We start from the raw sequence: 14805 nt of genomic DNA on the forward strand, positions 1-14805 counted from the left end.
ATAAGTAACATAAAATGTATAAAAAATCGAAAAATAAGAAAAATATATATATTTTTATGTATTAAGCGAAGTAATCGACATAACAATTTACATATGTTGTTTAACTATTACATTGCAGCGTGCGGCCTGTGCATATTTTGTAAGGCCGTTTTACAAAGTAATGCAGGCAGCTGATATAATTATATACAACACTATGTTATCATTGTACATGGTACTTCCTTAAAATATCATGATAACAACGATTTTCACATTTAGTTTCAAGTTAACTCTTAATAAGTCTCTTATTCAATATCTGTGTTAGTTTTATGTATTACTTCCTTAAAACAAACAATTTTTAATTGTATAAAAATGTGATAAAATTTCAATTTATTCAAAACATTTTTCATTTTGATAGTTTATAACTATGAATTTTTAATGTTGTTTGATGTTAAAAGTGTTAATTTAATTACATTTTTCAAGAGAATATAGTTGTCATGTTTTTATATAAAGTATGATATAAATTATCTATGGTGTATACATTTTAACTATGAAATATTTTATTATTTTCAGTAATGCTTCATGGCACATGTTAGCATTAGTCAATCTGGGAGGTGTGAAAGGTTACAAAGAAATCTTTTAGATTCTGTGAAACAATGTCAAAAACGTTTTGGAAATTGTTCTGAAATAGCAACAGAATCTGATCAGGAAGTAGCTTATTTATGTCAATGTTTTGAAGCTGTTTTATCACATGGATTGAAAATCAACAAAACAGAAGAAAAGTAAGGTTCAATTTAATAAATTAAATTTAATAAAAACATAATTATAGAAAATATAAAATTTTATAGGAATTCTTTGATAAAAAGAAAAGTTTCCAAGATTGTAAATGGGTTGTCAGATTCAGATAAATGTCAAAATCAAACAGTAGTTTCTTTTTGGTGTTTTATAAAAGAAATTCTTAAAGAATCTGAAATTGAGCGTTTTCACTTATTAACAAGTATAAAAAATGAATATGGCCGTGGTAAGGCTTGGTTAAGAGCTTCAATTAATGAGAGATGTCTTGAAAAATATATGCACTTATGTATAAGTAGTAATGAACTTATAAGTAAATTTTATGAAGAATGGGCTTTTATGAGTAATTATGAAAAGAATGCTATATTACCAAATATAGCTGCAGGTATGTGTTATATTAGAAATACAAATCTATTAATTTAGTTTTCAATCACTTAAACATGTTTTTTAGGATTATCATCAATTGTATTTGCATTAAATATAGATAAGATAGAGTATAATAAAGATATGACAGAACCCGTGTTAAATGAACCAATTATTGATGGAGGTAATTATTTTAAATTTATATAATATAAAGGTTATACTATAAATTTAGTTTTTAAGAACTTTACAGTTTAATTAACTATTAGTATAATGGTACATATTATATATCTTCATCAGTATCTGTTATAAAATAATTTTTAGTTTCATCCTTTTTATCTTACAAAGTTTTCAACTTCTTTCTTTTTAATGATAACATTTGTAATAAACTACCTTATAGAAAAAAAAATGTTTAATTAAAAAAATGACTTGATGATAACAACTTATGGACATCATGTGGAAGTTATTAGTATTCTAAAATATAGACTGGGGATAATGTGTGGTCGCTGCTATTTTTATCATTAGACATTTCTTCAATAAATTCTTTCTCCTGTCTAGATATAAAAATGAAAATAACTTCTGATTTACTAGTCCATGAGTTGTTATTGACTAGTTATTTTCTATTAATAAGCTAGTTAAATATGTATGTTACCATTTAAAAAAATGAATTTGACACCTCTATAAGTTGTAAGTGATACACCTAAAAATGATTTTTTAACAGATTAATGGTTACCATTTACATATGTAACTAACATAATCCAAAAAAATTATTTTCAAATAACTTATTATTTTAAGAGAAATTGAGTGGGTAGCTCGATCAAAATTAACTTGTATATATTTTCAAATAGTTTTTGAAAAGTGATCAATACTATAAAATAGATGAATTTATAGCTACTAAAAATAAAGTACGAAAATTATACTTATACCCTCAATTAATTCAGTAATGTTTTACCAAAATATCATTGTAGTAGATTTTTTAAGTCTATTATTAATAATTAATTAATTTTTTTTTTTATAACTAATGTTAATAATCTAGAAGGTGATTTTGTTTTAAAGAAAGATAACAGTGAAAAAGGTAAAAAAATTAAGGCAAATTTTATTTATTTTGACAAAAATAATGACATTCAACCAGCTGAAGAAGTAAAATCTGATGATGATGTTTTATTAGCGGTTGGAGATGATATACCTTCAGGTTCTTCATTTGACAAAACAGTATGTAAATTATTGTATATATTTTTTTAATTAGATGGTAGCTGTTAAGTATAATATTATGTTTTTCATAATTTCTTCAATGTGTATTTTTTTAAGTTAAAAATTATTTCCTTCTAAAATTTCAGTTTTATGATGATACTTAATTCATTATCGTATGTGATTATGATTAGTTTTTATCTTTCCTGAAAAATATGCAAATTTGTAGTTACATTTTATTACTTTAACAATCATTTTATATTGATACGTGTAGTATTTAATCACAATGACAGTTTAGTTATAAACTGTTGTATATAGTAGGGGATATTAGTGGTACTATTTACCATTTAAGATTTTAAAACTAAAGTAACATTTCTACCAAAATTAGGATTTTAAATTTTTTAAATAAAAATAAAATAGTTTTTTATTGTGAAAATGGTGTATTATTAATTTTGTTGGAAGGTATATTTTTTGTAGAAGAAATCAAACTTTTTCATTACCTAAAATGGAAAATTTAAATTTAATTTTGCTCCTAAAAAGTAAGAAATTGGTTGATACACTAAATTCTTTAGTCCTCAATTATCATATTTGTTAATTGTGATATTTGGATAAAGTATCTAAAGGTTACATAGAAAAATCATTGAAAGTCAATTTTTTTTAATTGAGAAATTAATGTTTTAAACTTCTAACACCAAAAACATTTATTTAACAAATTAAAAATTTTAAACAAAATTAAATGTAGAGATTAGATTTATAGTAAAATAAATTAAAATATGTTTGCTACCTTTGATAACAATTACCCTAAGACATAATAGAAAAGCCATCCTTGTTTTTTGATTTTATTATTACATTTTTAGGAAAAAACTAGGTAGGCTACCTAAAAGCAGAGTAAAAAAACAGGCAAGTCATCTAAATAGGAAAAGTACCAGGCATGTAAAGTTCTTAAATATAGACATTTTTGAAATTTTTATCAATAGTTGGTTAACACTCAATCATAATAACTACAATTATTATTTAAACTATTTTAACTAATAATATTTATTTTTATTTAATCCAATTTTCAGTTGACTTGACTAGTGATCTAGTTATTATCCAGTATGCCAAAATTTTTGATGGTTTTATCTTCCTACTAACCATAGTTATGTTTAGTTTGATGACTTAAAAAATTACTACAATAAGAATTTTTTGTTACTAATATCTGAATTTAGAAAAAAAAAACTTATATTGTTTATTCTCCATACCATTCATTTATATTTTGAGCATATTTGTAAATATCAATATGTATGTGTATCAAAATAAAATTTTGATTATAATTTATTTGACAATTACTATTATTGATATATTATTATCATAAAAATTTTAATGTGTATGTTTCTTTTTAGACTGGATATTTTATTGGAGAGTTCAAGGATTTGCCATCAACTGAAAAAGAATTAGAAAGAAGGTAGTATTTCTATTTTTAGAATTTATATTTTATATTTTAAAATACAATTATTTTTTTTATATACTTATAATTTTTATTAAATTTAATTAATAATTTCAATTTTTTTAATTTTTCAGATTTCGTAAATTAAGTCCTATTAATGAATCAAATGAAGTGTATGAATTTTTTGTTCCTGTAACTTCATTAAGTCCTCACTGTGATACAGGTTAGATATATTTATGATACATATTTTTAAAAATAAGTTAAATTTAGTTTAGTTAACAAAAAAATTATTATAGAGATAATTTTTATCAGATTAGAATTCAGAATATTTATTAAATAAAATTAGAGAGTTAGCGCTTTCTAATAAAATATAATTAAATTTTTATTATATTAAAACTTACATTAGATTTTTTTTATATCAAATGTATGTTATTGAATACTTTGACTATACTTTATATAGAGTGTTCAGTAAGTAAGGAAAAGGGTTTCTATTGTTCTCATTGTTTGTGACAATATATACCTATTTACTGAACATCCTATATATATATATATAACTTTTTGTCTTAATATTTGAATAGATATTAAATTTACTCATAAATGTTCATGTTTTAATAATAACAATTAAAATAGAAAAAAATCCATGGTTATAAACAACATTTTTTTAAAAAATATTTTGTTGTTTTTGTTTAAAAACTTGATAGCAGTTTTATTTTTGTTTTAAATAACATTTATTGTACAAATATATTAATAACCTTAAGCGGCCCCTACACGATCAATAATATTGAACAATAATTGATATTGCGCAATATTATTGAAAGTTTAGTATAGATATTGAAGGATTGTACAATACATTGAAGAAATCAAACAGGGTTGGAAATTTATTGCACAATACACAATATTATTGTACGTTATTGTACAAAATTACGCAATAGTGGTTATGGGTTATCAGTTAGATACATTTTTAAAACAGTGGTAATTTATAATATCACATAAATTGATGGTAAATGCCACTACGCCTTTGTAAACATGCATTAAATATACGCCTATGATGATATTTTTATATTAAAAATATTTATATTTTTCAACTGAATATTGGACAATAATATTGAGAGGTTTAGGGCAAATAAATATTGGACAAAATATTGACACAATTTAATTGATTCAGTATTATTGATCATGTAGGGGCCGCTTTATATAAAAGGAACGATCTAGGATGAAATTTTTTTGGAAGGATTATTTCACCATTTTAGTTGAATTGAATGCCATTTTATTAAATAAAGGACCTTTTTATAAAAAAAAATTTGGTGTGACTATTGATTCTCTTATGGCACCCAGTATATTTATATCTGTGTTCCATGTTTATACAATCTCTATAAAATAACTATTTACAATTTGTACATAAAAAAAAAGAAGAAAATATTAATGTGTTTCTATTCAAAATCGAAAATTTATAAATTATTTAATAAATTATTGTTTATTCACAACAATGTACTTTAATTTTTAGATGATGAGTCTAAATCGTTGGGATCTAATGATGAAAATAATAGCCTAAACAAGTATGATAATTCTAATGATCAACTTTTGTTAATGGAAAAACATTTTCAAGAAAAAACTTCTGAGTTAGAAGCCAAAATCACAGAACTTGTAAGGTAAACAATGTTTTAATTTGTTAAAAATTTAGGGACTTGGTTCTATAAAGGTCAATTAATATTTCTAGAATAGGTTAGAATAACCCAAGTATTAAATTTAATACACTCAGTTCTGAGTCTATAACTTATTAGGCACTGGAAAAATTATACTTTTGGAGTTCAAATATAACTTACTAAAATCTTTTTTTTGCATAGGATCTTAAGTGTATTACTACCCTACTAATCTTAAATTTAACTCTGAATGTGTTATACCTTGAGTCAGTACAATGTAGCTTAATGTTAAATTGTATATTATTTACTTATGCTTGAGTTATAAATAAAATTATTTTCTAAGAAAATAAATATTTATGTTTTTTTTTAAATATTAATAATTGCATATTGTTTATTAAAGTTTTATCATTTTTAGTCTTTTTTTTTTTTTAATAACATAAATGAATAGAAATAAAATTATTACTTAAAGTACTAATAGAAACTCAAAAAGTAATGTATTAATTTCTTAAATTTATTCTTATATCAGTATAAAATAATATCACAAAATTACACAAATTAAAATTTTCCAAAATATTATTAAAATACAGCTTTGAAAAGGTTTTAAAGTGGGCGTTAATGAAAAAAAGGTACATTAATATAATAAGGGATATGTATGATGGCACTTGTACCAGGGTAAAAAGTGTGGGCGAAAGATTTTAGGGTAAGAGTAAGAGTGCAACAAGGTTCTGTTTAAACCCTTACTTATTTTCTATAGTAATGGATGAAATTATTAAAGAAATATAAGGAGAGGTACCATGGTGTACATTATTCACTAACAATGGAGTGTTAATAGGAGATAATAGGGAGAAAATTAATCGAAATGTGGTGATCAGCTATTGAAGAAAAGGGTTTAAGAATTTGTAGGTGTAAGACAGAGTATATAATAGTACACATTTGACAATGAAGAACATGAGGTAGATGAAATAAGATCAGTGACAATAAGTGAGGACGTGATACGAGTGGTAGAGAGTTTTAAGTATTTAGGATCAGTTATACAAAAGAACGGTGGTATTGATGAGGATGTAAGACACATGATTAAGTGTGGGTGAGTAAACTGGAGAAAAGCATCTGATGTGTTATGTGATAAAAGAATTTCAATGCGGCTGAAAGATAAGTTCTATAAGATTGTAGTGAGGTAAGCTATGATGTATGGTTCAGAGTGTTAGACGATTGACAAGAGAATAAAGAAAAGATGAGAATGCCTAGATGGATGAGTAAAGTTACTAGAGAAGATAAGGTAAGGAATGAACATATAAGAGGGATTATAGAAGTAGTATCAATTGTTGATAGTTGAGAGAAAATTGACTTAAATGGTTTAGTCATGATATGAGAAAAGAGGAATCGTAAGCTATGAGAACAATTATGGAAATGAATGTTGAAGGAAGAAGATTTAGAGGAAGACCAAAAAAGAGATGGAGGAATGTAATTAAATGTGACATGAGGACGGCTGATGTGAGTGATTGTGTCAAGTGTAAGTTTAAGATAAGAGTTGCTGATGCCAAGTAGTTGGGATAAAGACAAAGAAAAAAAAAAATATACGAAATTGAGAAGGTATAAATTTTAACATGATGTGTTTTTTTTGTGTGATTATTTTTTTGTTTCTATCACCATTTTTTTCAAGTCTCAATAAACCGACTTTATTCAACAATATGTCAAAAGATCAAGAATCTTATCTTGTTGAAGATTACCCTTAAAAATTGAAAAAATTTCCCTCATTATTCTAAATGGAAGAAATGCCCCAAAAAATTAGTATTTTTAAAATTGATAAATTTTGATATTTTTTACATAAAACTGTCATAATTTTTTAAATGGATGAATCAAACCAATTTTTTTAATAACTTAGGTATTTAACTTATTAAATTTTCATAAAATTATATGTTTAATATCAATTTCATACTTGCAAGTTTAAATGTGTAAATGTTGTTAACACATTCCCCCATTAACTGGAACAAAAGAAATTTTTAAAATTTTTGAGGGTCATGTCTTCGACTAGATATAATTTGTGATCTTGTGACATATTTTTCATCAAAATCGGTCCAGTGAGAGCTGAGAATAAGTGGTAACTGACACAAAAAAACACCATAGAAAAATTTATATATTCTCAGCTTCGCAACGAAGCTAAAAGTATTTATGACTATTTCAAATTTATAATTGTTGAATTTTGATAAGTGTAGATTAGCTTTTTAAAAACCAAGCCTCTAAATTAGTTAATAAAAAATATTTTTAATTAGTAAGCCCGCACAAATTAATATTGAAATGAACTTTCAGGGAAAATGACTTGTTAAAACACCAACTGAGAAAATATGTTAGTGCTGTGCAGCTAATGAAACAAGATGAAAATGAAAGTGAAGAAGTCAAATTATACCAACAAAAATTAATCCAGGTAAATAAAAATAAAGAATAGTAATGAGGCATTTACGTTATTTTTCAAAATTTTAAATTTATATTATCATACATTTTTTAAAATTTTAACTATTTAAAATTCTTAACAATATAAGTTTAATTTTATGTTATATTTTTTTATAGGTGGCAGAAATGCATAGTGAACTGATAGAACTTAATTCCCGATTAAATGATCAAATGATGGTAAAAGATCATTTCATTACAAAATTAAGAACAGAATTAGTAGCTTTAAGAGGTCCATTGCCATCAGATGAAATTCCACATACCAATATTCATTTATGGGTTCCATCAGCATTTTTGGTTGGTCGAATAAATGATCCTCATCATGTGTACCAAGTATGTACATTTTTTTCTAATTATAAAATAGAGAATTTTTGGTCAGTATAACTTGATATATTACTTAAAAGTTAGTTTTTTAATTTTTAGAGAGGTGAGAAAGAATTGTTCGTCCACTTAGATAAACCTATACATTCATTGCGGTCACCTCCTACTGAAATATATTAATTCGGTTTCTTCACCTAAGTATTGTTGCCATCATTTGTGTTAAAATAATGGTTTATATATGTATATAAAGCCCTTTTAGGCTACCCCCAGAATTCTTTAAACATATACAGAGTGACTGTTTTACTCGCAAAATAAATACAATATTGGAAAAATAATTTTTGATTTATCTACTAATAAATATTTTTTAGGATCATCTCTTATAACATATTGAGGTGTCAACTTTATTTTTTTAAATGGTAATACGCATATTTAATTTCCTTATAAAATAGAAAATCATCTAGTTAAGAAAATAACTGATGGATAACTACTTTTTGACCAGTACTTCAGATGTTATTCTCATTTTTATGCATAGCGAGATAAAGAGTATGGCCAGGAAGTTTTTATCATTTTCATGAAATCAGTAATTTTCTTAATTACATAATTATCTATTAAATATGGTAGTGGGTTGAAATTTATGTTTCAGCACAGTACAGGGTTCTTGGTTTGATTCCCAAGGTGCCAATGAGATTTTTCTTGTGATTTTCTCATTGGTGGTCACTTGTGTAAGTCGTCCATAATACCCATGCCGTTTATCATTGGCCTGGTCAAGAATCATCATTGACTCTCTAATATATGAGAGAGGTCCATCACACGCTGTAGAAAGTTAAGTTTGGGAAATAAAAGAATGTAAAAGTAATAATTATTTTTATTTTTTATATTAAATATACAAGCAAAATATGTTTGCCATTTCAAAAAAATAAGTTGACATCCCTTTAAATTATATGGAATGATTCTGTAGATATTTTTAGCTGATAAATCTAGAATTTTATTTGACTAAAAGAAATTAAAAATTATTTTCTCAACATTGTATTTAGTTTATGTAAGTGGTCTATGTTATTGGTCACTTCATATGCGTTCAAAGAATTTTGGCAAAATTAAGTTTTTGTTAGAGTTTGAAATTTTTTATTTCTTTTACTTTAAAATTGAAATATATTAAGTTAACCTGTTATTATGGATATAAGTGTTGAACATTCACGGGAGGTTTGAAATTTTCAATTTCATTTTTCTATAGTGTGTATTTACATACATTCCTAGTTTAATAAATAAAGATATAGAGGTAGTATCTTAAACATATATTATAAGAGGAAAAACAAAATTTAAAGTATGATATTAGTATTTATTCTATTGTTGACCACCAGTATTACTAAATTAAAGTCTTTTATAATATTAATATATCAAAATAATTAATCACAATTTTTTTCCTATATGTCTTATAAATCTTTAAATTATTTTAAACTTATTCTTATTAGTTCTTTTGGTAGATACTGTCTGTTGTTATTTATTTTATTGATACTCAAAAATATTAATAAATTAAATTTAAATTTACTAATGAATTTTTTAAAATTAAAGATTCATGTACGTATTCTTAATGAAGAATGGAATGTTTATCGAAGATATTCACAGTTTACAGAGTTTCATAAGCAACTAAAGAAACAGTATAGTGTGGTTTCAACAATTGCGCTGCCACCAAAAAAAACCATTGGTAACAAGGTAATAAAATAAAATTTTTAGTAAGAAAGTAATGAAATTATTTTTAAAATATTATTTGAAATTTATAATCATATAATAATTATCCATTAATTATTAAAATCAGATGTTTGAACAATTAATAAATAATTATTTTTTAGGGTGTAAATTTTGTTGAAGAGCGGAGAAAAAAACTTCAAGTTTACCTAAGACAAATAATAAACTTTTTAATCTCTATTAATCAATTATTAGCGAATTCTCCTAATAAATATAAATTAGTAAACTTAATACCCTTTTTTAGGTAAATATATATTTTGTTTGGTAAAAAATCCTTTATAATAATAAATTTTAATTTAGTGAACAATATAATCAAAGTCATAATGGTAAAAGATCATGGTTGAACTTAGGATGTCTTGTGCCTCAAAATTCTGTGATAGAATTAAATAGTAGTTCTCAGCCTCAATACACTGGATTATGACACTTGTTCAATTTTTGTTTTTCCAGAATATTTATTTATATACAACAATACATTCACTTAATCATTTTATGTTGTTGCATTTAGTATTAATAACTGTGATTTATGCTAAACAATATATTTTATTTATATAATGATAGCTAAAAATATATATTTTATATGTACATATATATATATATTTACATATGACATAAATGATTAATAATAATACTTTACAGTAAAGCAAAGTCTTTACTTATAATTAGAATAATTCTTTGTTATAATAGTTTATAATATTTTATTCTTTATTTCTTATTTTTATTTTAATTATTATATATTTTCATATCAAATAATACAAATTATTTGTTACATAATATTTGTATAATTAATTTTTTTGTTAAACTATAGTTGAAATTTAATATAAATACTATAATGTATAAATGTTATACTATACTATTGTGATATTTTTTTTCCAATAAATTGGTTTAGTTTGAAAATCTCTAAAAACTCTTAATTGCATACATAATTTGTTTTTATTTTTTATTGGTGTAATTTTAATTTTATTTAACAACATTTAAATTAATGTTTGCCTTTTAAAATAGATTTGTATAATTTAATATACTAAAGATTTTTTATCAAGTGCAATTTACAGTATAAGAGTTTTTTAAATTTTACTTTACAAATTTAAGAAGTAGAATACATACTTTTTAAATATTTATGTTTAAAGGTTAATAAGACCATAGACGTATGATTTGGAGGCACAGCCTTACCCCAGAAATTTAGCAAAATTATATTTTAGAGGGGATAATTAAATTTAGCCCCCAAAACATTTGACCTATGATTAATTAATTGACCTATGCCTATGATTAAGATGCTAAGAAAACAATAATTAATTATGCTGTTAATTTTATTGTCATACAATTTTTAGATACCAAAAAAAAATTTTGTGTAGTCTCATTTTACAGGAAAAAGTTTCAGGGTATGAGTTATCATTAAAGAATCATGTCCTACTAGGTTTTTGAAATCTTTAATAACCTTTAATCTAGGAATATTTTTGAAAAACAGTTTTTACAGTTGTGAACTATGTTAAAACCATATTTTTCTTAAAAAAAAAAGAAAATTATTTCATATTTTTGAAATTTTAAAATAACATTTTTTTAGCTCATTTTGTAAAAAAATGTTTATAGGTCGATACCGATTTTGGGATATGCACTTATTGAATTATAAGTACTCTAATACGTAGAACAGTTATGTAATGTAATTTGGTTTAGCTCATGCTAGTGTATATTAATAAAGCATATTTATAATTAAAATATGCTTTCAACAGTTTGTTGAAAGTTCAAAGTTGTACAAATTATTAAAAAACAAAAAGTGTACAAAACCTGGTGAGGGTCTTTTATATATTAAATTTTTTAATACTAAATACTTTTACATGATTTATATTTGTTTATTTTAAAATTTAAAGTAATAAAAAACAAAAATTATACATTATTATAACTTATTTATTTGGACCAGTATGTCTAGAAAAAAAACAGTATGTTATAATGTTATTGAATACATATCTATTGGATAATAATAAGATACATTTAATATTTTTAACGAAATTGGTGTTTTCGATTCCATACTGGAATTAATAGTAAATTTTTAATTTCCTTTTTTTTTTATTTGACATTTTTCATTTGTTGTATTGTCAATCTTCAGACTAAATTTTTTTCAATATTAGTATGAATTAATTTATTTTTAATAGCTAATAAATCTGGCAGTTTTTGGAATCTAATTTAATAAAAAAAAAAAAAAATTGAAATTATAATGATTATACAGAGTATATCAGTAAAGTATATTGTACTAAATGAAACAGTACTCATTGAAAATTCTCCTGGTCTTAAAAATAGATTGTAAGAAGTTTTTTTCCAAAACCAAAATTTGTAGTTTTCTTATTTATTTTACTTCAGTTCTAAAATATGTAAATATTAATTATACCGATTAGTATCATTAATTTTTACAAAGAGAGGCTGCTCGTTATTGAAAAATATTATCATTAAATAGCACAAAAAAATGAATTGATTTGTTATTAAATATACCTAATTTTTAAGAAAAAATCATTAAAAATTAATGTATTTATGTTAAATTAATGTAATTAAATGATTTATTCTATGAAAGTTCCAAGGAAATATACATACAAATTTATTTATGACACTAAAAGATTTTTAGCTTGATATAACCAAAAAAATAATATAGTAATTTTTGTAAAATGTCAAGTGACCCCCATTTCATATGAAAATTTTGCAAGAAATTTTGTAGTATTGTAAATTTTTAGATTTTATGAAATAATAATGAAAAAATCCTCAAAACCTATAATTTTTAATTAGCAACAAAAATTAAAAAAAGACCTATTTTTAAACTTCTCGTGAGTACTATTTCATAGAGTGCAAAATAGTATTTGATACACCTTTGTGTGTATTTTATATACACACTATATATTGGGCATCATTCAATAAATGTGAATTTTTCCATTAGCATAGCTTGTATGGAGCTTCAGCTCCCATTAAAAGATTTGTAGATTTCACAAATGTTTTGAATTTTTTAGAAATAGAAGAGACTCATAAAAAAATGTGGAAGAGAAGTTTCCTATAAGGTCTATTTCCAAAATTATGAAATAGTATATAGGAATATAGCCCCCAAAAATAAATTTTTCAAGCTACACCAATGAACATAATAATATTTAACTCCATTTTTTTCTAAAAAAAAAAACTTGAGATATTTTTAAACGTATCTAAAAAAATATTTTTTTAATAAAATACAGTTATTTAAATGTTTGATTGTTAATTTTGAATACTTAAAGCGGAATAGAGGGAATGGAGTACAATTATTATTAGTCAAACTAGTTATATTAATAAAAACTTTAATATATATATATAATAAATTCCTACTTAATAATTTAAATATCTCTATGGTATTACTAGCTTTTATTTATTGATCGTAAGGCCTCTGTAAAAGTTTTATTTTAAATCTGTCTATGTTATCTAAATTAATTTATTTATAAATGTCTTAAGACATTTGAAGACATACATTTTAAAATTATAATTTACAATTGATTATCTTTTGTAATGTAACAGTTGATAGAATAAGTATCAAATCTTTATGATTTAACATTTGATAAACATTCTGTAAAATAGAGATATACCATTTCTTTTTATGACATAATTTATAAATTATATCATAATTTTCCATAAAAAATTAAATTATTTATTTATTTACTTGTTACTTTCAGTATTCTGGTTCATATTTTTTTTGTAGTTTAATTTTAATTTAGCACAATCTAATATATCACATAAGTGTTTTTGATTATTATTAGTACTAGATTTCAAAATAGTTTGTCTTAAACTTTCTAGATGTATGCTACAATAATTGCCTCCATTCATTAGAATTAACTCATCTAAAAGATCTGAAATGAGGAATGATTTCATTAATCAATAGTTAATACATATGTTAATACATATATTAATACATATGTGGACATATAATTACCACGATTTTTTGTCCTTAGATAATGTATTTCTTTGTAAAGGTCTTCCAACATCTGACAGTGATTATTTTTCATTCTAGTTATTTCTTTTTCATATTGAGAAGCAAGTACTAATGGATCAATTTTATCAAATACATCAAATGATTTAAATAACTCTTTATGATCCTAAATGAAATTGTTTCAAGTTCATTAAAATGAATATCAATTTATGGTTTAATATTGCTACCTTAATAATTTTATTTCTTATTGGATTATCCACCCTATTAATTATAGGAGGTAAATCATTTTTATTTAAATGAGTGGATTTTTCGAAACTTTTTAATTCCATGTTTTTATGTACATTACGGAACTATCGAAAGAGTACTATTACGAGAAACTATTATATTGATTTTTACATCAGTTTACAACGACTAAAAATATTGTAGTAGGGGGATGATAATTGTATTATTGAATGTTATAGGTAGGTAGGTTGGTAGGTAACGTACAATAAGAAATCTACCATCATTTGTCTAGTTAAATAAACCTGACATATGTCCTACAAAATATTAAAATAAATTAATAGAATCTGTATCCAACTATTTAAGGATCTATTCTTTATATCAACTCTATTTTAATTTTAAGCGGAAAAAAATTTGTTTTCCAAGTACTTTATTAATTGTATCGTATGGATGATCCTATACCTACCTAATGAGAACTTAAAAAATTGCAAGAATTTTATCAAAATAATAATTTTTTAAAGAGTGCTATAGAGAACATGAGTGATTTATTATCTTAATAAGTTTTATAAAGGTGGAATCATCCTAAAAATGTTAGTTGTTTTTGGATTTAAATTAGTGTTTATGTCAGTTTTTAATTAAAAATCTACACTCTCGATTGATAAAATGTTTTGCATTTGGACAATTTCCGGCGTTAGCTATTCTTAGTATACCAATGTGACCAATTCTATTACATGACCATGGTCATACACTAATAACCTATAGCAATTATGGTT

General features: G+C 23.5%; 2 protein-coding genes across 3 annotated transcripts; one reads left to right on the plus strand and one right to left on the minus strand.

Annotated features, from left to right (window-relative positions):
- Positions 1 to 244: 244 nt before the first annotated feature.
- On the plus strand, positions 245 to 10497 carry LOC126902236 (sorting nexin-29). The gene is made up of 13 exons (XM_050679286.1): positions 245 to 488; positions 550 to 758; positions 825 to 1153; positions 1220 to 1315; positions 2165 to 2340; positions 3699 to 3760; positions 3877 to 3965; positions 5247 to 5391; positions 7690 to 7804; positions 7948 to 8160; positions 9718 to 9858; positions 9996 to 10135; positions 10192 to 10497. Exons 2-13 carry the CDS (start codon positions 559 to 561, stop codon positions 10310 to 10312), a joined length of 1827 nt encoding a protein of 608 aa, XP_050535243.1. The 5' UTR covers positions 245 to 488; positions 550 to 558; the 3' UTR covers positions 10313 to 10497.
- A 1183-nt stretch (positions 10498 to 11680) lies between these two features.
- LOC126902998 (uncharacterized) lies at positions 11681 to 14658 on the minus strand. 2 transcript variants are annotated; one of them, XR_007703397.1, is made up of 6 exons: positions 14499 to 14658; positions 14041 to 14349; positions 13817 to 13979; positions 13547 to 13733; positions 12150 to 12242; positions 11681 to 12061 (listed from the first exon to the last, which is right to left on the minus strand). XR_007703397.1 is itself a non-coding variant. In XM_050680863.1 (5 exons), the coding sequence occupies exons 2-5, from the start codon at positions 14140 to 14142 to the stop codon at positions 11986 to 11988; spliced, it is 528 nt and encodes a 175-aa protein (XP_050536820.1). In that variant the 5' UTR covers positions 14143 to 14349; positions 14499 to 14655; the 3' UTR covers positions 11693 to 11985. The 2 variants fall into 2 exon arrangements, 1 of the variants encoding a protein (XP_050536820.1); XM_050680863.1 differs by lacking the exon at positions 12150 to 12242 and having other exon boundaries at positions 11693 to 12061; positions 14499 to 14655.
- Positions 14659 to 14805: the final 147 nt, after the last annotated feature.

The sequence above is a fragment of the Daktulosphaira vitifoliae genome, unplaced genomic scaffold, assembly GCF_025091365.1.
Source record: "Daktulosphaira vitifoliae isolate Bord-2020 unplaced genomic scaffold, ASM2509136v1 Scaffold_3, whole genome shotgun sequence".
In the NCBI taxonomy this organism is placed as follows: domain Eukaryota; kingdom Metazoa; phylum Arthropoda; class Insecta; order Hemiptera; family Phylloxeridae; genus Daktulosphaira; species Daktulosphaira vitifoliae.